Here is a 22,755-nt window from a genome sequence, read left to right as displayed (position 1 = left end):
GCTGGCTCTAATTTCTGTGTCTGCGGTTAATTATAGAATCCAATGAATTCAGGCCCTCTATGAAATCTGAAATTAGGAGGAGGGATGCTTGGCTCTATAAACCAAACCCAATCTTGTTGCTTCTCAGGCTACAGCTTTTATATTTTCCACAAGGTCATGGTTGTAAAAATCCTTCTTAATTCCCTGCTATTAAAGATCAAGCTCATCTGCATAGCAGGGAGGAAGTAAATGTAGGTTTATGGCATCGTTTTCTGAATAATAAATGTGGGACGGCCGGTCGTTAACGAAGGTCCCATTTTACAGCTCTGACCTTTGCATTGAGCTGTATTTACTTTTCTTTATCTCTCTCTCTGAGATACGGCTTAACGGAAAATCATCCATGAAAAGCCAATTAATGCTTCATCATTAATTCGTGTTGATGTGAAATATCACCTTGACTTTTCATTGTTTTAGATGTGAGGGAACATAAAGCACACAGTGGTGGGTAGTGTAGCGTTGGGAGCGGTGGAGCTGTGGAGCCGCGTGGAAGTCTTCAAAGCGCCGAGTCGCCCCAAGGCTGAGGCTGACGCCCGACTGTCACGCTGTGGCAGAGAAAATCAGAGCTCACACAGAGCTCCTCCGTGGAGCTGCACGGCGTGTAGGGGTTTTGTCAGGATGTCCCAGCCGCCCCATGCAGGAGAATGATGGGGCAAATTAAACAGACCGCCGCTGAGGCTTTCATCCGCATTGCTGTTTTTAACAAGCCAAGGCACAGAGTCCTGTAATGATGCCGTGTTGTGGAAGTCTACACGGGAGCCACTGGGGGGAGCTGGCACACTATACACAGGTAGATAAAACACTGGGGAGAGAAGGAAGGAAGAGGAAGTGAGATACAGAGGATGAAAGAAGGGGACCTACTTCAAACTGAATTCATTTATTGATCTCTTTCATTTGGCTGAGTTCACTTTTATACTGACGCAAAAATAAAAAACACGTTATTGTTTTTTTTTTTTTGAGGAGATGGTGAACAAGAGACAGAGGACAGAGGACAGGAAGAGAGGGATTGAACTGACGTCAAAGGGACAAAAGCAAATTCAGTGCGAGGCCAATGTTGAAAGAAATGCAGAACCTCAAGCAAACTGTTGCATGCTGGGATTGAAACCCTTCAGTATATATCCATAACACTGCTTTATGAACTGCTGCAGTAGTGCACATGTGCACAAAAGGTCGAGAGGCAACTAGAACTATATCAACAAGATTACACTGCAATGCAGAACAAGCCAGAAGCTACAATGCTAAAGCTAACATGCTACATGTTAACACATCTGCAGCTTGATTGAATTCGGTTCTCGGTTTGTTCTGCAGTGATCGTCGTCCTCTACGTCGGCCTGCGGCGACAGAAGAAGAAGGAGACCCTCATGTCGTCCAAAGAAGACATCCGGGACAACGTGATCCACTACGACGACGAGGGCGGCGGCGAGGAGGACACGCACGCCTTTGACATGGGGACGCTCCGCAACCCCAAAGTCGTCAAGGAGAACCTGTACCGCAGGGACGTGAAGCCCGAGCAGAAGCGGGGCCCGAGGCCGCCCGCCTCCCAGAGCAGCGCCGACATCAAAGATTTCATCAGCCAGCGCCTGCAGGAGCACGACGTGGACAACTCGGCGCCGCCCTACGACTCGCTGGCCACGTACGCCTACGAGGGCGACGGCTCCGTGGCCGAGTCGCTCAGCTCCATCGAGTCGCTGGCGGCGGAGCGCGAGGAGGACTACGATTACCTCAACGACTGGGGGCCCCGCTTTAAGACGCTGGCGGGGATATTTGGGGAACCGTCGGAAAGCCAGTCAGACTCCACAGCGGCGGAGAACACGCAATGATGCTATTCACAGACTCCAGAAGCAAACATGTAACAGTGTTCTCACGCTTGGTGACACACAAAGACCCAGCATTGTTTTCCTCCCACCGTTTGCGTTCTCATCTCCAGTTCGCCATTTTCTTTTTTTAGCTGGTGGTGGTACTTTACTGTGCTCGATCCCAAAATTGTAAAAGTCAAGGGGACGCGTGGAAAAACACGAGCGGATGAGCAAAGCAGCCATTCAACTGCACTGGGATCGAATGTCTTTCGTTCTGTTTCCTCCGGGGGAAATGCACATGCACACGGAAATGTTGTCGTTTCCTACAACATCCTCAAAAGTGCCTGAATATAATTGTTCCTTCACTCGCTGTTTCATGCCACACATCCAGTGTTGTTCCCCAAAACCCGTAGGTTGAGCTGGTTCCGTCAGCGTGCGCTGACCGGCCCAGGCGTCCACCGAACCGAGGCCGGTGTCGACTCTGCTGGGACGATGACGTGGCCCCAGTTTGGCCAAAGATGTTTTGAATGTTATTTATTGGTCTATTTATTTATTGGCTGATTGAGTTTGATTAGATTTGTGTGTATTTATCTATTTATCTCTCAGTCATCGATCTGTATTTTTTATTTTTTGGAGACACACAAGGAATTTTTGGTAATTAATCAAGGCCCACGTGAAAATGTATGTTTCTGTTCGGTGGGTCCTGTGAATAGACTTGTACTAGAGTTGTAAAAAGATGAATTAGGGCTAAATACTGCAGTTCAGTCGTGTAAAGAACACTGTTTTCTTAAATAAACCACACTTGGACGAACCCCCTGTGCAGGTCTACTCATTTGGCTCACTATCTATTCTATTAATACTTAAAGTTGTGTGTAAACTCCTGAAAGAATTCTGCCTGTCCTGTTGACACGTTAGAAAAACACATCCCGTTAACAGCTTATTTGTTTCCCCGAGACCTCCGAGTAGCAGCACGTCGGCTTTAATAAGGTTCCAAAGCGTCCCCGTGTCTCCAGTCGCCGAATCAAGCGGCTCAGACCTTTGCTGCCATGGTCTGCTGATGACATAATGGAAGGTCTGAATGAAAGGCGAAGCAGTCAGTCAGAGCTCCTACCAATAGATGTGAAGTGTCTGCTTCTATCACATCCAACAGGTAGCGCGTACCCCGAAGGCTGAGCTTCAGTAGATGTGCGCTGATGTGTGCTGGAGTCTATGACCCTTGCAGGCAGAGGGAATTGCAACAACAGTGATAGGAGTTAACTCCGAGCCCCTTGTCCTCCTGCTGAACGGTGCTGCTCTGTAACTGACGTCAACACATGCGTTGACAACGTAGCCGTTCATGCTACGACGCGGTAACGCTAACGTGAAGTGTGTTTTCCCCCCGTGGTACAAGGCAGATGAAATTTGTGCTAATGAGTGAAAAGTCTCAGCAACTATTAGACGGATGGACGTGAAGTTTACATTCGCCTGAGGGCGAACTCGCCCTGAATCACTTTGGTAATTGCTTATCTTTTCATGTTCGCACCCATCAGGTCAAAACTTTCATTTTTCCAACGCTGCAATACTTTGATTAAAAACGAACACATTAAAACATTAAGTGTCTGTGCTTCAGCAGAAGATCACAACGTCCACAGAAGCTCCAGTGCTCAGCTGATAGGCCTACACCCTGACCCTGACCCTGACCCCCGTCTAGACCGGCCAATCAGGCGCCAGTGCTAACAGGAAGCAGCTGCTTCATGCATAGACACGAGACAAGTGTCAGGAGCTCAGCATCGGAGGACGGGACGAGACGAGGTCGACGCTCTTCATGTTGGACCGGGTTCGCTGTCCGGCTCCGCTTCTCAGGAGTCCATAAACTCAGCACATCCACCGAGTGGCACCTCATTTATCAGTAATTTCCACCACCACGAGGTTTATCTGAAGTGTGAGACAAACAGTTTACCGTCGGCAAACATCCCAGTTTGCAGGGATTTCAGATGATGGGAGCATTGTTTGGTCGTGAACAGAGATGTTTACAGCGTTTAATTTCTGACTCAGACAAGACTGTGCAAGCGCAGCTGTCATGATTCAACAAAGTGGAGTTGTCACAGCGACTGCGGGAGAAACGTCTCCATTGTTGCAGGCACTGAACAATTTGTTTAAAGTGAAACAAATGAACGCGGAGCTCCGCGAGGCCGCGCCGTTATTACTTTCCAAGGTTTTCTGTGGAAATCTGCTTGGCTTTCTAATGAACCCTGTATTGGCCTGCGGGTAGGGATTACAGTGCTGATACATACAGTACGGGGTGCCTTAATTAGTACCAGTCACTTTGCATTACTCTGCATCTTGGGGTATTTATTGAGAGTGTTTATGCATAGGAAGGAAAAAAAAAGAAAGAGCTGTCACCGCAGCTGCCAAGTGCTCCCTAAGCCGACAGGTCTGCTCCGCCAGGAATGTGCTGATCTCAGGGTGCAGAGCCGCACGCCGACATTTGTGGCCACCAACCTTTGTGAACCCTCTTAATTATGCAGGAGCTGCGGGGAGACGTGTAAACACGGCGCCGTGGCCCGCGAGGAGCACGGCTCGGGTGTCGGCGGCGTCGGGGCCACGCCTGCTGCTCGAGCGTTCGGCGCTTGGAGGGAAACCTCGAGGAGCACGCGCGTCTCATTCATGTGGAAATCACTTAAGAAGCGGCAGCTACAGCGGCGAACACAATCGTATCTGTGGTGTTACACGGGAGACGGGTTTGAAAGGGGCAGGGCGCGGAAGTCGGGCGGCGAGCGAAGCCACTTCATTTCCTCTTTGAAGGTATTACATCAAAATTAAGCTGCAAAGTAAAAGGAAGATAAAATAATGGCGCGTTTCAGACGCCGGCGTGTTCGAAAAAGTTCCTAAATTCTTCTTTCATGTGGCGCCTTTCGTTTGCAGCTGCGTGCGTTCTGATCCCTAACAAGAGCAGAGTCAGTGCGCTGCATTTGTTTTGCTGCTCGCAGCGGGAGCCGGCGTTGCTGTGAACGCACCACGAAACACTCACTCTCACTCCCAGCACTTAGCAGCAGGAAGATGCTCATTCATATATGATGTCAGCAGCGCATTTAGCATGTTTGCGCTAATTAGAAGAGCGGCGTAGCCCAAAGGGCCCATTATCAGCGTATACCGCTCATTCAGGCCGCTCAAACAAAGCAGCGAGACAAAGACGAGCCGGAGTCGCGCTCGAGGATCCAAAAACAAGGCCCGCTCAAACGCTGGAACCGAGCGCGGCTTCACGTCTGTCGCGTGAAAAACACGGCGGAGGCAGTGGTGAAAACAGTTGCTCTGCTGATTTTTGTAATCTAACACTGCTTGTTGTGTAAGTGTTTGATCCTCACCCCTCCCCGCTCTCTGATCCCCGTGCAGCTCAGACGGTGCTGCATATTACAGCTCCAGGCCATGAATAGCAAACACACACTCTTATGCTCTAATAGCAGCGAAGCTGAAGCACGGCTGCTTCTCCTCCCGCCGCACGCACGGCTCCTCTCTGCAACATCTGCACCTTCAACTCAAAGGCCGCTACAATAAGGAGCGAGACCACGGCTGCTTCCTTCTCACAAATGGATAGAAGCGGGGCAAACGCATGCTGGGCCGCGCTATTCACTGTAATTCAACTGTAATCAAGTGGTTCCTGTGGTGGGCTTAAAAAGCTAAAACACAATTAGTAGAACATTCACACGAGGACAGAGAAAAAGAAAGTGTGGACATTTAATGCACAAACCAGCATATTGAGACTATTTTATGCTCTGAATCATAAAATGCTATTTTTTTAAAGTACAAATGCCAAAGCCGCCTTTGTGAGGAGAGTCGGCCTCTCCGCCTGCTGCTGACGGACTGAAGGACCATATGCTCTGAGCTCGTGGCCTCAACTCGTCTCTTGCTCATCCAGTCGGGCGCTCGCGTGCTTTGCCAACGCCAGCAGTCGGAGATTGGCTGCCGCGCGGCAGACGGTGGGCGTTTAAAGCTGGTGCCGGACAGGTAGTGCTGCCTGGCCACACACACACACACACGCACGCGCACGCACGCACGCACGCACACACACACACACACACACACACACACACACACACACACACACACACACACACACACACACGACTCCAACTGCTGCTTGCTAAAGTTTTAACTTTCTGCCTAATGTGTCTCACCTCAGTGCTCAAACAGCCAACGGTCCCTGGAATGTGAAAGTTGTGAATGTCAAAAGGTGCATGTTGATGTTAGTCGTGCTCAGAGGAGACGTGAGGGGAAGTCAAGCTCGTGAACATCTGGGTGTGTGTGTGTTTGCCTTGTTGCTGTCGAACCCGGTTTGGATGTGGGTCTGACACGGAAAGAGAGAGAGAGAGAGATAGAGCGTCAGAACCACTGTGTTCAGCAGAGCGTCCGTGCCTGAAGCCGTCCTCTCTGCACCGCTGCTACAATAAATGATTTAGCGTGAATGATCTGATTCCTCGAGATTTGACCACAGAGCTGTGAAATTGAGAAGATTACTAATTAACAGCAGCGAGTTCTGACAGAGAACAGCTGTAGGTTATTACTGTAGGATGTGCTGCTGCTGCTGGACTGGTCAACTCATTATTGTTATTGCTCTTGTTCTTCTCTATCTGTTCACCTCATCTGACCTGAGCCTGATCCAACTGAAAGCTACTGTACATCCACTTGGATGTAAAAAGGAAAAGCTAGAACCTTCATCATCAAAGGTCAAACTGTGACTTCATCCAACATCTAATATCATCTGATGGTTCTTTTTCAGTCTACAGCTGAGCAACAGGGGGGGAATTCAGAAACATCACAGAGCTTTCTACCGGAAAACAAGCAAAATTCTAAGTCCACCCAAAGTTGAGTATGAAGGAGTATGAAAGTGGGGTGGGGTCTACAGACGACATCGGTCCCTGGGGGTCGACACCAGTGCTGGAGGACTTCTTAAACGCTGCACATTCTGCACAGAGAACAAAGCACGACCTGCAGAACCCAGTTCTGAGTTCTGCGGTCGGAGACCTGTGATTCCTTGTGTCCAGATCCAGGACTAAGCTCTGAGCGTCCGGAGCTTCCTCCACGGCAGCTTTAAATCTCTGGGATTTTCTGCCTCACTTAACCTGCTTATTTCATTGGGGGGCTGCAGTACGTGGGTGATGGCGGACTGTGTCAGCGTTTCAGGTTGCTCCGCTTCCCTTTTGTTAGATGGAGCTGCTTAGCTAAGGTTTATCGAATGAGGAAATGAACAGATGAACACTACGATCCACGGGCCTCGTCGTCCTGGCAACAGATGGCACCTGTGCTGCTGTACCCAGACTTTAAAACTGTATGTGCAACAAGTTTTCTCATGCGTCAACCCAGATTTTCTATTCACAAGTAATATTTGAGTGTGTAATGAAAAGTGGAATAAAACTGAAAGTAAGTGGCTGCATTTCACAGTGTTCCAGTATGCGGCTAATGGCTGCCTTTCTCCGTATCCACACAAAGACGTGACAGGTTTGCTTTTATGCAGCGGCTGCTTTACTTGTCGCTGGAGACGTGACATATGATGTCCGTGTTATTCAGACAATTTGATAACAGTAATTATGCCTTCATCATTTGATGAATGCTGCTCACGAATAGATTAATTTTTTTCCCCTCACACTTCAAGTAAATATTATCATTTGGTTCACTACATTAAATGTGAAGAAAACGGGAGGAGCCGGAGTTTGATATTTTGAATTGCGTTTTTCAAACTTTGGAGCCGACGCTGCTCGGCGGTCATAATGTTCCGCCTGGCGGTGTACAGCATCTGTCCATCAGCTCCGCTCCTCTGCTGCGCCTTGAAGTCTGAGTTATGCAGTATTTATGTGAGATGATATCTGAGAGGTCTATTCAGAGCGCGTGTGTTCCTCCAGGGATGAGCCGGGCTCCAGGTGAGTGCTACAGATTCTGATCTGCATGATTGCATCTTAATACAGTCTGGCTGCATTATCTCTTTGACCTTCACAGCCGCAGACGGACGCGGTGCCGTCCTCAGATGTGTACGTTGAGAAGGTGCTCGTTGCGTCGCTCTGTGTTCAGCGTAACGAGATTCAGCCTCACAGCTCCTAATCCTGTGGAGGGCCGTCTGCGAGGTGAGCCACTTCAGCCTGCAGCTAATCTCCCAGTTTGAGGCTTCTGTTGTTGTTTCCTGTCACGCCTTGGTTCAATCCACGTCTTTGGTCTAATTAACGCAATTATTTATTCCATTAGTCTTCATTTTGTTATTTATTTACTTTTCATTCATTCTGTGTCCGTTGAGTTCGTGTGAAGTTCTGCATTGCAGCTGAGAAAACAGCCATTGATTTCTGCTGCTAGGAATAAAACAGCGCATGCATGAAACTATGACTGATTAAGAGAAACAAATACTTAAGGCTGTTAGCGAGCATTTATATTATACGTTTATTGTTTTTAAGTTGAGGGGAAATTAGTCTGGGCAAATCGCTCGGGGACCTGGTGAACGGCGCTGCAGAAAACACCAGCAGACAGTAGCATAAGTTCAACTCTAATGACTTTGCCAAAAGCGCAGACATGGCTGGAATCGAAAGTTGCCAGGAGAAAATGAGGAAACTCATTACCCATGTCAGTTTTGTTCACTGATGAGAAACACACTACTCTAACTCAACAACTGCCAGCGGCGACGGCGGAATGGAAGGAACAATATAGTAACCCCGAAATTGGCCACTTCATTCAGGTGTAAGTGCAGACGTCTGCGGTGTAATTCTGTTCTGCATGATGAGAATCTCATTATCACCCCGGCAAAAAGAAGGAAACTAATTCCTGGTGTCTAACCAAGATGGCAATCGAGCAAACAGCCTCACTCCAGGCACTGGAGTAAGAAAGACGCTGTTTACGCTGCGATAAATAAAATTCCTCCTCCCGTTCTGTGAATGAACGCCGGTGACTCACGTCCTGTTTTGCACATTGCTACACGTTCTTACACACCGTGGCTAATTATTAGCGGCCTGAGTTTGTGTGAGGCCTCCACAGCCCACACACCTGCAGTGATACCGTTCGTTCCACAGGTCACTGTTCATTTAAGTATTAACTTGTCCTCAGTGAATGTATATTACTCACCTTCTACTGTACAACAAACACCTGACTTGTACTCTTTAACATTTGGGAGACTAGTTTGTCTGGCTCTAATGAAAGGACGCTTCTAATCTAAGAGGGTTTAACGCCCCGACCATCCGTCACGTGCATCTGATCCACCTTCTACCTGCCTCCAGCTAATTACAGCCACTGAGCGCCTTCATGATGTAAAGCGGAGCAGCAGGGGGCCATTCAGAGCGAGAACGGACGTGCGCGGCCCATACATTTGTCTGGATGCCGACTTCAAAATCAGTTTCGCCCTTTGATGTGTGGAGAGCGGGCGACGCGACTTTGTGGGTAATCCCTGTTTCTTGGCAACAAAAATAAAGTGAATCCCTGGATTGGTGATGTAACGTGTTGGGGAAGTTCGTAACGAGCGAGGTCAAGGTGTGAACCTGCGGTAAATGAAACGAGTGAAACTGTTGATTTGAGTGGCATTAGGCGACTTGAATGCAGAGTGAACTGCATGGGAAACAAAGCGAGGCTGGATGTGAGGTGTTTGGTGTCAGCAGCACCAGCTGCTGGGAGCACAGGTTTCCAGTCTTACCATCAGGTCGCGTGTCGGTGGCACCGTCCCTCTGTCAACGTCTCCCAGTCAAACAAAGGCAGCAGCCAAAGCTCCGAGGCTTTCTGACGAGCCGGGCGTCTGGGAATAGTTTCCTATGAAGTGAAAACCGGAAGTAGGTCACTGTCTTTCAAAGTGACCCACATGAAGAATGATTTATTATTGTGCTGGAGTGTTTTTGAATCATGGGCCTCTGTGGGAGCAGTGTGATCTGGTAATTCCATAACCACAGCTCCAACAGGCTCCAGCGGCGTCACGGGCTGCGTCCCGCTTCTTCTGGGCTTGGCTGAGCTGTGGTCCAACGCTCAGATCCTGCATCGGAGCGGGCGTCCGGCTCCGTACGAGCACGAGAGCAGCCGTGGACGTTGGTTCGTTCATCCTGTGACGTCCCAGCTTTACTTTGCTAAATCTATCGCCACCCGAGCAAACGCTGACACGATGACGGACTGCGTCCAGTTGTGACCCAGAGGAAACTGTACGTGTCTAATCTCCAAACCTGTGTTTGCTTTAAATTCCAACATTCTCCATGAACAATCGACCTTTGTGTGTTCTGACTCTGGAAAATGGAGGCACTGAGTGGGAACTGTTCAATGTCCAGACTGGGTCAGATATTTCGGTTGGTTTTATAAAATTAAAACAAAACATAAAAGACAGATTATGATTGATAAACACATGTTTCAGTAACTAATTTAAGCATGTGTCTCCATCCTCTCTGCTGGTTGGTCTCCAGTCTAAAGGAAGAGTCCAGGCTGTGGACTGGTTTACGTACTGTAGCAGTGGGTCATAACTGGTTGCAACCACTTGTTACCATCACAGGGGTCAAATTAAATGTTCTCACTTCTAGATTTATTGGCTAATACGTGTATGAACTCATAATATGAAGTGTTTGATGTAATGTTTTAATGAGTGCACCGTAGAGTGTGTTTGTTTTACCTCCCCTGTCTCTCGCCAGACGCCTGTACTGTGTTACTGTGTGTGTTTGTGCGTCTTTGTGTATCTCTTTGTGTCTGTTTTGCACATGTTCCGCTTTGCCGTTCTTTTGTACCGTTGCATTTACTATGATTTGGGTGAATGAAGCCCCTCCGTGCGTCTTTTGTGTCTGACTACTTGCTCCCTCACACGTTGCTGTTGTTGGTTTGTTTTGTTTTATGTTTGATCACAACAGCGAGCGAGAACAATTACTAATCAGCAGACCCTCCCATGACGACGCTAAAACCATCTGGAGCCAGTCGCTCTCACGCGAAATATCCCTTTTCATCACAGATTCAAAACTTTTGCGTCTGTTTCTTCAACGTGAACGTGGCGTCGACAAAGCACGTGGTGATGTTCCTGTTTTGGTGTCCTGCAGATGGTTAATGGAGCTGTTGACGCTCAGGGAAGCATTCTGATGAAGGCTTGGGCGCTAACGGCTGCGTTTACCTGCAGAGCACGTCACAGAGGCAGGATTCGCCGCGTCGTGCTAAACCACTTATAGTAAACCAATAAATCGCGATCACACAGTTATCCTCCGCAGCGTTCTGCTCCTCTGCCTCCAGGGCTTCATGCAGAATATCTCATTGTGAGACGCGGAGCAGCTCCGACTTTATCTGCAGCATCTCCCACGTTCGGGTGCTTCAGGTGAGGATCTGCGCAGAAACGCCGGCTTTGTTAGCCTTTGTTAGCTCTGTGCCCGTAAGCCCTGTGTTTTTACAGCACGCGTGTAAATGGGGGATTATGCAAGAAGCCCCTTCCAGCAAAGCAGTCAGACAAGGTGACCCCAGAGAACAAGGCTGCGTTTGGAAGATATGGAGATCAGCGTGGTCATCCATGACCGCCAGCCTCCACCTCCTAACGCCACACAGGCACCAGCGCTCGCTGAGAGGCCTTTCATTCATACACAGATGGTTATTTGCCTAATGAAGAGAGACTCACTCAGGATTCCAATCATGGATTCACTCCCAGTAGCAGTTTAGCGTTTACCAAGACGCACGCGAAGAAATTAGGTTGATTCATGACAGTTTGTTATTGTCACCTCCAGTGAACATTCTTCCCCAAAACACAAATGTTGCCAGTGTTCGCTATGATTGAAGTCATTTAGTCACAACTTGCCTCAATGTGGGAGTCAAACTGTTTATGGCTGTGTTTTAAAACATGTTTTCGCTCATAAACTTCCTGGATTTGAGTCTCAGCCTCTGTCAGTTTGAACGTTCGGTTGTGATGACATGTTTTCTCGAGTGACACATCATGAAAATCTTTCCTCACATTCGCAACTTGCTTCTTATTATAGTGGGGATTCTTTGTCAGGTGAGAAGTCGGCAGCACTTTTTAATATTGGTTGCAAAAACAGTTTTTTTTTTGGTTGTTTTGGTAAAATGTGTTTGAGAGCAGAGACACGGGGGAGGAATCGGCATCTTGACCCTCGGACGCAGGAGCCCCTTGTTTTTATGCTTCATGGCTGTTGGATGAACCTCATGCACACACGTCCCCAATGGCACCAAACCACGAGCTCTGGTTCTTCACACAAACCTCTTGGTTTCTTCAATCAACCTGCGAGTCGTGCTTAATCACTGCTCACGTCAGTGATGCGGTCACGTTTGTGCATGTGGACAGAGAACCGTACTGTAGATCCCACTTAACTATTGAAAACAGTCAACTGTTGTGCAGCTGAAAATAGTCGCACACGGCTCCAAAGCAATAAACTTTCAACAGTCCTCAACTCGGTGCTTTTGTTCCAGCACCTTTGAGAGATCGTTTCTTATATCTCTGTTCCCTTAAGATGCCTCCTGAAATCATGTCAGAGTGTTCAAAGCAGCTCAGACTGACGCTGCCCTATTTCAGTGACAAGACAGGCTGGGGAGCAGTATTCTTCTCCTCCGGAAAGCGCCGATCCGCTGTGGAGATGCTCTCAGTACTGTGTCTTTGTGGCTGGCGAGTGAGTGAGAGTGGAGTCGCAGGCAGCGCCTCCGTGAAGTTTCCATGTCAGGACGGGATGCCCTCGCTCGACTGGCAACCTCTGAGCGTGCTCCTCCTCCGTCTCTGCTGGTGGCGGCGGAAACCGCGCCATCATCTGCTCGGGGGGGACGCGCACAAAGTTTGGGGAGCTGTTTGAAAGCCTAAAACGCTGACTCAGCCTCCTGTAAAGCCATTTTCTGACGCATCATCGCCGTCCTCTTTCAAACCTTCACCCCGGTTCGACCCCATATTAGTCTTGTCTGAAAATCACCCTATCGCAGTGCGTTTCGGGGGCGGCCCCCCCGCTGACACTCACGCCACGCCGCAGAAAATTAACAAGAGTCCACTCGCCGGGCGCTCCAATAACAGGCCTTAGAGCCCAGCAATAATTGATGAAGCTATGAGCCAAGGGCAGCGGCGTCCGGTGTGAAGTCTGCTCAAGGTACAAAACACAGCGACCTCAAAGGTCGCCGTTACACAACACGGTGAAAAACTGCAGCCCAAGTAGCAACATCAGAAAAAAAAAAAACGGCCTGTGACGAGCGGCAGTGTTTCATCCCAGAGCTGGAAGCGTCGGAGCTCTTCAAGGTCTGGCCCAATAAAAAGCGCCAAGTGTGAAGAGGCCTATAAACACGTGTCCAGCATTTGGCTGCTCCCTTTATCTGTATGAGTGTTTTAAGGATTTCTGGCGCATCATAGAAGCAGCAGCAAACCCAGCAGGTAGAAAGCGTTTTAATTTATGCACCAGCAGCAAACGCTCAGCATCCACTTTGTCCATTACATCAAAGATTAGCAGAGTCAGAGGTGAATGTATCTGGAAATAATTGCCAATTAATATAGAAAGCAGGAGCTTTAAAGTCCGTCCAAACACCTTAACTGGAAGTTTTGCTTTAAGTAGATTGTTTATAGGTGGCTACAGCAACCTGTCCACCACAGAACTTCATTTCCTTCTGCTTCTTTTAGCTTTGGTTAAACCTCCACAGCGCAGCATCATTCTCCTCTTGTCACGTTAACCCAGTCGAGCGCCTTTGTTTTCTGTGAGCAATTAAACCGTCAGACTCGTCCTGTAACAATTAATGTCATAATGGGTCTCAAGCAACACGGGAAGGAACTGTGCAGTAAATGATGGGGCTGCTTCACTTTGTTTCTTCATGAAGCCGGAGAATTAGATGTTTGATGCAGATTAACACCAGTGGAGTATGTCATGAGTTCGTTAAGGAGCTGCAGGTGGAGTCGGATCCTTTTAATTTCATGCCTGTGTGGTAAATATCCTCTGTCCAAATGAACCACATCCCACGTCTCGGCACCTCTGACGCTAATTAACACATTATAACATGTTTAATGCAGAAAAGAAGCCGGAGTGTAACATTCACTCTTCGTAAATGGCTCCATGTGTCTGAGCAAATGTCACCTTGTACACAGTATTAGTTGTAAATCATGAGACATCGCCGCCTGGCAGAGGAAATAATCACGCTACTCTGCTACAATATTTGTTTCACGCTGATAAAGCTGTTGATCTGTTTAATCACCAAGCGGTTTTCCAGCTGAGGAGATTTCAGGCTTGCAGCGCTTACTTGTGAAAACGTACCAATTAGATGCCACCACAACTTGGCAGCAGACATCTGTCAGTGTTTTTAAATGTGGTCGTTGCCATGAGAGATGGAAGCGGAGGCTTCCTGACACGTGTTGGTGAAGCACCTTCCTCCATGCTGGTGTCCACGCTCCATCATCAGTATTTAACCCCAGGAGACAATGATTTCAGTGAAACTAGTCCAAAATCAGGGTAAAAGGAAGCTTTTTCTTTATGAGTCACTCAGTACTTTGGCCTGTATGTGTCATTTGTATTGTAATGTCATCCTGAGTATCGTCTAATCGTCAACGGATCCGATTGCTGATCTAGGACGATGCAGGAGAAGAAAAGGTCATTCACCTCCACCTCACAGGACAAACTAGGCGATCAGGGATTAACCTGCACCTTTGCATCATTCCACTGTGATTCACGTCCAGCTGCTTCAGAGAGGCCGGGAAGCTGGCTTTGCTGTGAGCCGCCGACTCTGAGGAGAAGAGCAGCTCTGCACCTCTGGTGATCAGCGCTCTGCAACCGGGATGCAGCACTTGTCACGTGAATACACTAATTTAGAGCTCGGATCTCAATAATAGAAGGTGTTGGAAACGATGGAGCCTTTGATTCTCCAAAAGATGTAAGGTACAAGTTTCACATCATGTGCATTATGTGCATTGTCTGTCCTTGCTTATTTACTCAAACTCCTTTGAGATCATATTTCATAACAGTTGTTCTATCGACTGCATAGGAGTTTTTAGAGGTCTGATGAGTTTCCTCACACCTGAATCACTCGACTAGATAAAACAGAGCATGTTACAGAATGCACATGGGATAAACCTCCACATCAATCAGGTCTTGGTCTACCTTCCTTTCCTGATCTCAGTGCATGTTAAATGTTTATTTTACTATTCAGATTCCTCATTTCCTGCACCTTCCGGTTTCTCTGGGAGGTGTGAAACACCTAATTGAACAGTGAAGCTCTCTATAGAGCCGTTTTTCAAAGCGAACAAAATTAAAATTCGCCTCAGTAAGGACAATAATTATTCACCGAGGGCTTTTCTCTGAATGCCAGCCACCGAGCGAGTGGGCTGAATTCAAGTAGACTCAAACAGAATATATATAATAAATGAAACCGGCCTGTTTGTGAAGGATTCTAACGAGAGAGTGAGACTCAGAACATCCCGGGCAACCTGCAATAACATCATAACATTCCAGTCGTGAAAGGGAAGTTTGTGGCCAGAGCATTTCTTGTATACCATTGCATTTTGTTGCATGTTGATGCTGGGGATCCGTTCGTGCTCTGTGGGCGGTCACGGCTGTCAATCAAAGTCCTGCACACCTCCCACAGAACCCGGAGAACATGGTGCAGAGCGTTCCACAGTACCAGCATCCGGACCGGATTAACTAATTCCCTGACATGAGCGCTGGAAAACGGTGCAGTCGTCAGGAAAATGCTCATTCATGCAGTTTGTGGTGGTTTTGCACATGACATAACAGTATGTGAAAGCAAAACAGAGAAAATATGAAGAACAGAGGTCTTGACCGTTTCCTTGCAAAGTGCATCTTCGAGGAGCGTCTTCCTCCACAGTCTCCGTGGCCTGCAGCTTATGGGCTTGGCTGGATGGGGTGGTGGGGTTTGGACTTAGGCCCTAACTGGACTAATTTCTGCATGTGTTCGACCAAACCTGAGCTTTCCTGCCACAATATAATCTGGCGGAATGTGCTGTGTTCTGTGGTTTTAGCCATTTCAGAGCACACTGTGAGTGACTGCGAGCGACTTTTGCAGATGTTGCTATCAGCACATTTTGAATGCCGGAGGGGGGGGGGGGGGGGGGGGTCGGGTCGCGCGGTAGCCGTAAGATCACAGGTTCAAAGCTCAGCGCTCAGGATTCTGGCAACACTGAGCTCGTGTCACAATAATCCCCACAAACTTGCACTTTCGACAGATGCATAGCACTTTTTACTTCTGCAGCCAGAGAAGTTCATGAATCTGAGTTTTGGCTGAGTCAAATTAATCCCCTGCTGGGCTCAGTGTTAACATTAGCACAGAAAAAAGCAGTTTAATAACGTGAATGCAAATCTAAGTAGTGCAAATAGAGTCAAATTTACATTAGTCATCAATAACGGTTGGTTGCTCGACATCCGTATACATGTAGTTACATCCCCAAGGAGTTCCTTCTAGTCCTGAGAAGGCGGTTACCTAGGTAACGCTGGTTCAGCCTGGTTGTCCTACACATGCCTTATATTCCTGGTTCCATGTTCACTCAACCCAACACTAGAAATCCTTCACGTAGTAAAGCATTTTGCTTTTGGGTTCTTTGATCTTTCTCCAGCTGGAGGCTAAAACCAGGAATTAAAGTTCTGTTGAGCTGCAACAAGGTCAAACATGCAGTAGATCCGAGAACAGTTTGGCTTTAATTGACAAATTGTTCAAAGTACCAGAGTAAAAGTTGGTCACTTGAATCTGATTTAAGTCTTTGTTTGGCTCCAGTGTCCTCGCGACCCATAACAGTGGTTTAATATGACTCCAACAGTCTCCAAGCTTTATTGGAGCTTGTTGTCTTACAGTAGGTGTGACTCCATCAGTCTCCACCGTTCGACTGCGTAATTCTTGATTTCAAAGACCAAAACCCTGGAGATCTTGGCTGTGAATAATAAAAGGAGCTCTTTCTATTTCAAAGTTGCTTTTCACAGTGGGTTTTGCTGGGAGACGTCTGTCAGAGGCGGCACAGTGTCACACACGTACATATTTTATGAACTTTCATTAATTTGATTGAATAATTCAGCCGCAGCTTTGATGGAAGCGACGCCGTTGTCGCTGCTCTGGCGGTTTGTGTGTCATTACATTTTGTCTAAACAACATCACCCGAGCGCCTTTACGCAAGCCACACGTGCTGCACGTGAGCTTCTCGCCGTCCTCTTCAGTTTGACTTGAAATCAGGAGAAACGTTAGACGAGCATTTACATTCCAAGGTGACGTCCAGTAGGTTCCTTAGATCCGGGCCCACAAATGAAGTCCTCCATTAAAAGCTGGGCTCCTCTCCTTCAGCTGCTCATTATAAATTCATGGAGGCTCCTTGCTGGCTCGTGTGGACATGTTCCATAATAATCCATCCACGTTTTCTCATTAAATATTGATTTTTTTACTCTTGACTGACGTCGTGTGTTGTGGGTGTTTTTTATTCCTCATTACCTTCTCAAATGATCCTCAGGAATAAAACACTTAACACCATGCAGAGCTGTTTTTAAAGGCGTCCCAAGCTCAGACGTGCCTCTTTGCACCATTTGCCTATGATTACTCCTGGCTTTTTACTTATTTATGTCAAAATTAATTATTAAATCTTCATTCATGCTTATTTTTAGAACCCTATTGAGACCGGCGAGGACGACACGGTGCTATTACTGTACGTTAGGCGTTAAGCCAAACTTTAAACCCCAACCTTTGCTTGGTTAATTGCATCTGAGACTGGAAGTGGCAGGAATTCCTGCATTCGCTGTAACGACGGGCAGAAGTGAGTCCGGACCAACACCTGATCGGGCGCCGCTGTGGATTGAACCGGGCTAATCCAGCAAAATAACCAAAGCGTGTGAGAAACCTTCCCTCAAAGCTCGCAGGCCAATCCAATTGCAACCTTGTGCTCCACGAGGCCCACCTATTCAGCGGTCTCTAACTTGATTTTCCCCGGACCCCTTGAAATGAGCTGCTGTTATGGCGGTGTCACTTTACGGCTGGAGTGATAGATGACTGAGCTGCTGATTGAACTGATTCAAAGGCGCGTTTTTGAAGGGGACAAATGCTCGTGGCTCCACTAGTGGAATAAGTTCAACTTTCATTTTTTTTTTATTTTGAGAAATGTTGCGTGAAACGAATGCAGAAGCAAATATATGACTTCATTTGTTTACAAACCGACTTCTATCCCTTCAACAGCAGCACAATCACTTCAGCACAGACTGCATAAGCTGATCAAAAATGCCTAAGTGCTTTCTGTTAAATAAACATAATTAGGGTGTAATTAAAATCTGCAACAACATACAATTTAGAATATGTGCCGCAAAGTCATTATATATTTCAAAAAGTAATTTAGCTCCCAAGCTTTACGGTTCTAATACAGGCTGGTTTAATGTCACAGGTTCATCTGGCTCGTCTTCACTCCCGCTTAATGAAAAGAAAGGATAGGTTGAGAAATGAAATGCAGTTTTAATTATTTAGCGAAGTGCTGAATGAACAGAGCTAAAGCGCTGTTCATATCATCAAACAGAGTGATGCGCGGCGCATGGAGCGAGCCACAATCTGCTGCACTCAGTCTCTCTGCTCCACGAGCCGTCTGCTTAACGAACTGCCTGTCGGCGCTCCGCAAAGTTGCAGGGAGAACGCTTCGATCTCTGACTCGCACTGACTCAGCCTCGCCCGTGACCTCCGGTCCCCGGCGCCTTCAACATCACAGCCGGGCGGCGCGTGTGCTTGTTTTCGGCGTGTCAGATGTCACGGAGAAGAAACACAATTATGCCTTCGTTTAGAACCTTAAAAGGGAGAGCGCTTTTTAATGATGGGCCCGAGGCCAGGGGATAATTGCTGCGTTGGACCAGTAGATGATTAGAGATCAAAGTTTCTGGGACGCACATGTAGAACACAAACTCTGACCCCGACTGAGGGAGGATGCAAACGACTGTACATAATGAAGCTTCTGCATATTTTGATGCTAAACGTTAACAGATCCTCCAACATGAAGCTTGAGACGGTCCTGAGACCTAAACCTATTGCAACCGAGATGTGTTGGTGTCTAGAGCAACCCAACTGCTTAGTAGATTATAGTTGAAGGACTTGTTGAAAAGGTCAGATGTCAGGTTGATGTGGTGCAAACTCATCCCTGTCTCAATCATCGAAATCATATGAAGTCATGCATCATTTGCTGTCACCATAGTTGGGCTTTAAATATAAAGACAAAACAAATGAAAACTGGTTGTGGTCTCATACAAGTGGGGTTTGGGCGACAACAGAGGGGAAAACCAGGAAGTGGGTGTGGATGGAAGCAGGGGGCGTGGCTAGAGTGAGAGAGAGAGAACGAGCAGGAGGAAAACAGCTTTAGATCTAGAACAAATAACCACCGGCCTTGGACTCAGCCCAGTATTATCATACAATCTGAGACAGGACTGAACATTTCAAACGTGCACAGATACAGTAAAGTCACGTACACGCATCATGTGACTGTATTAAAGCTGTGTTATGAGCAAAATAAGAGGAGCTCCCGGTGCTTTTATGTCTTCAAAGACGAGCCTTTACAATGTACAAACAGGTTCAATAATGGATTAGTGAGTCAGCCGAGTGCACGGGAGCCTCTTTATGGCTGCAAGCCAATTTCATTTAAATAAAAGGGCTGTGAAAGATGTGTATCAATGATAGCTGATGCCCGCAAGCAGTGGAATGAACCAGAAGCCTCCATAAGACGTTTAAAACGACGCCTGAGTCAGTGCGTATTAAAATTACATGCACAGAATAAAGAGCAAAAGGAGGAAGACAATGGCCCTGGGCTGAACCTTTACCTGGCAGTGACATCATCTGAGCCTCCCCACTTGCCTGGAGTTGTTTATATCCCGAGAGCTTCAAGGAAACGCTCCTGATTTGTATTTGTACGCGCCGGCGTGTTTCCTTAAACAGATCCCGCTCTTGTCTCTCCTTTATTTTCCTCCTCTGATTCTTATCTCAGGATGTAAAACCGTCTTAAGCGCAAGTGGAGCGGGTCCAGATTTAGACGCAGCACGGCAGTTACCTTCAAATAAATAAATATAGACAAGGCATCAGCATATTCTTATTGTTTGTTTGCAAATGTCATTTCTGTGAGAAACCACAGCGTATTGGATTTATACAAGTTTATGCTTAAGTTATCATAGTATTGTTCTTAGTATTCGTCTGTTTAGCTGATAGTGCTTCTGGGCAGTTTTATAAGCTGTGACCTCCAATGTTCATGTTTTAATGTCAGTGTTTTATTTGCAATTTAATAATCACATCCTATATTGAGGATCAGCCGTTTTCATACATTAAACACTTGCTATTCCCGAAGTTTCTTTCCTGTAAAGCAGTGAAGCGACTGCAGCTCTGCAACTTGAATCAACCCCCTGTCTAATTTACATCTTCTACATACTTGAGAGCAGAGGTGGTTGTAAAAGTAGCGGCATGAAATTGCTCATGTAATTAAAACACTCTCCACCTGTGGCCTGCGTGATCACTGCTCCCGCATCCGAAACCTTCCTCCACAGTTCCTCTTTTCTTCTTTTGCCTTCTCATATCTCATTATGTGGTTTGTTAAGCCGTTACCTTTTACAGAATACATCTGATACACGATCATGGTCTAGTGTTGCATGCAAAACTGCCAAAACAGTATCAAGAACAATTTGTAGCTGTTTTCTCGGGGACAATATTAGAAGGCAGGATTAAAATCGAGCTTTAGGCCCAGGAGGAGATTGGGCTGAGAGCAGCGCCACCGCGCCGCGTTTCCTGTGCGGATGTAGGACAGAGGCTGTTATTGGGCTTCCCGGGGGCCGCCGGTGCCGTGTCGTCTCTGTCCTTCGCACTGAGACAAGGAGGAGTAGGTCACACACGAATCCCAGGTGAGCGCGTCGGTGGCAGGAAGCGTCCGTGATGAAGAGGTCCGAAGGAACGGGGATGTGAGGGGGGGGGTTGAGGTGACCTCCTCCGCTCCTGCAAAGCTCCAGTTTACTGTTGTAATCCGTGCAGGACAGCTGAGGGGATTTTCACTCCGCGCCGCCTCCAGGAAATAAAGGTGACAGTGAAATGACAGCGTCTCTGCTCGGAGGGCGACGCGGGAGATGCTGCTCCGATATCTGGGACTAGAACAGGAAACGTACCCGTGATTATACTTTATTATCAAACGGGGGCTTTTTTCCGCCCAGCTTGTTATGAACGCTGGTGTTTATACAAAAGCAGAAATTAAAAACGGTCCGACGCCTCAACGTGAGCGGAGGGCAGCAAATAGAGAAGTGCAGCGCGCTTGCTTTGTATTTATACTGAGGCCCGCTTTGCTAATTGTGTTTCGATCTTTTTTGTTTGTCGGTTGTTCTTCTCGTTCAGTGGCAGCTTAACGTTGAAGTCCAGGATAATGAGAACCTCCTCAAGCTCGCCTGCGGCTAGAGACGCCCAGGCCAAGTCCGAGCGCGCACGCCCAATTTACGCAGCCACTTTATAATTTAAGGGGTTATGATTTGCTGGTGTCGCTGCTCAGAACCGGCGCGGCCTCGTGCTGTAGTTGTGTTTTCCACCTGGCTGTGCTTGTTCCTAAACGGCGGAGGATCTGAATGCCTTCCCGAAATTGGAATTTGCCGATTCCACTTGGGTCCCTGCACGCTTTAATCACTGTCATCCGCAAAATGAACCATAACAAGGTTTTGTTCGCAATTTCTCCTGCACTCGTAGGTAGTCATCTATTCACTGCCCCGCTCATGTTGACCCGGCAGGAGATGCAGCAAACATTCTTTATTTTTTTTTTATTTTTTGCAGACAACTGCAGGCGAAGGTGGCGGAGTTCAGCAACATCAAGGTGTTTCAATGAGATATCAGAAAACTGGGGGAGAAATAAGAGGAATCTCCGGGAGCAGATCAGATCGGTCTCGAGCTGCATAACCCCGAGAATCAGCTTAAAGAAAGGAAGAATGTCAGAGCTGGCATCTTGACATCAAAGCAGAATCTTCCCCTCAGATGTTTTTCTCCTTTTACCTGAAAAGCCGGGAGATGTTCCTCGCGCTGGAATGAAAAGATAGTTGACCGAAGCCCTCGACTACTGCACCAAGAACAGAAATTAAAGCTGATCACCCTCCATGAGATTAGATATTGACGGGCCTATAAAATGACTATGAGAGAATCTCTCTCCACATGATTAAATACATATACTTTACACTGGTATTGCCATTTTCCCACGCGCCAACCTCGGATTCAAGAAATCAGAATGAGTGCAGAGCTCATCGCGCGGAAAACTGCATTAATAATAATCAATAGCAGAAGTTTTTCTCTATTTTCAGATTTGCTCATGCACAATGTGCTCTTGGCCGCTGTTTGCCGTCTCAGGTTGAGGGGAAACTCACCTCCAGCGTTTTTTTTGTTGCGTGTGATGGAAAAGTTTATCACTTGATGCGTGTTTTCTCTGCAGCTCCAGAGAAAAGCAGTGACGTGGAGTCACGTGGCCTCAAACAGCACACTCCGCTCATGTCGTCAACCAACCTACGGTACGTGATTGACTGATTGACTCATTTTGTTTCCTTACATTATGTGAGCAACTATATGCAAAGAAGCCGCCCAGTGCCGAGCACACCTACCCTTCAGCTGTTTGCATATTAGCAGTCATGAAACATTTTGGCAGGTAATTCTACCAGACCTAAGGTCCATACATTTTTCATATGATTAATTTTTCCTGCAGCAGCGCGGTGTCTAAACAAAACAAATTACTCTGCTTCAAAGTGATTTTTCCTGCCTCCGTTTGTGAAATCAAAGCAGGTTCCAGTTGGGTTTTTTGTTTTTGCTTCCACGGAGTAAAATGTAAAAGTTACAAACACAGGTCTGCATCACTCATTCACAAGTGTGCGTTAATTGACCAGCTGCGAAGCACGGACCAAGTACGAGTCTTCATTTGGGTTTTAAATGGATGAGTCAATCACCTTCCAGCGTGTGAACAGGTGTTTCCATGTGCTTTTGCTATTCACCCCGTTAATCAAACACATGCACTTGTTTACACATACAGTATAAAATCTACTGACACCAAGCT

General features: G+C 47.2%; 1 protein-coding gene across 3 annotated transcripts in view; it reads left to right on the top strand.

Moving 5' to 3' along the window:
- LOC114853065 (cadherin-12-like) overlaps nt 1-2,643 on the top strand; it is a 60,243-nt gene extending 57,600 nt beyond the window's left edge. For all 3 annotated transcript variants that reach the window (XM_029145967.3, XM_055508493.1, XM_029145968.3), the window contains one exon: nt 1,345-2,643. In XM_029145967.3, coding sequence (XP_029001800.1) covers nt 1,345-1,856 — 512 coding nt within the window. In that variant the 3' untranslated portion in view covers nt 1,857-2,643. The remainder of the gene's footprint in view (nt 1-1,344) is intronic.
- Nucleotides 2,644-22,755: the final 20,112 nt, after the last annotated feature.

Source organism: Betta splendens, chromosome 4, assembly GCF_900634795.4.
Source record: "Betta splendens chromosome 4, fBetSpl5.4, whole genome shotgun sequence".
In the NCBI taxonomy this organism is placed as follows: Eukaryota; Metazoa; Chordata; class Actinopteri; order Anabantiformes; family Osphronemidae; genus Betta; species Betta splendens.
This window is presented reverse-complemented; position numbering and strand designations above follow the sequence as displayed.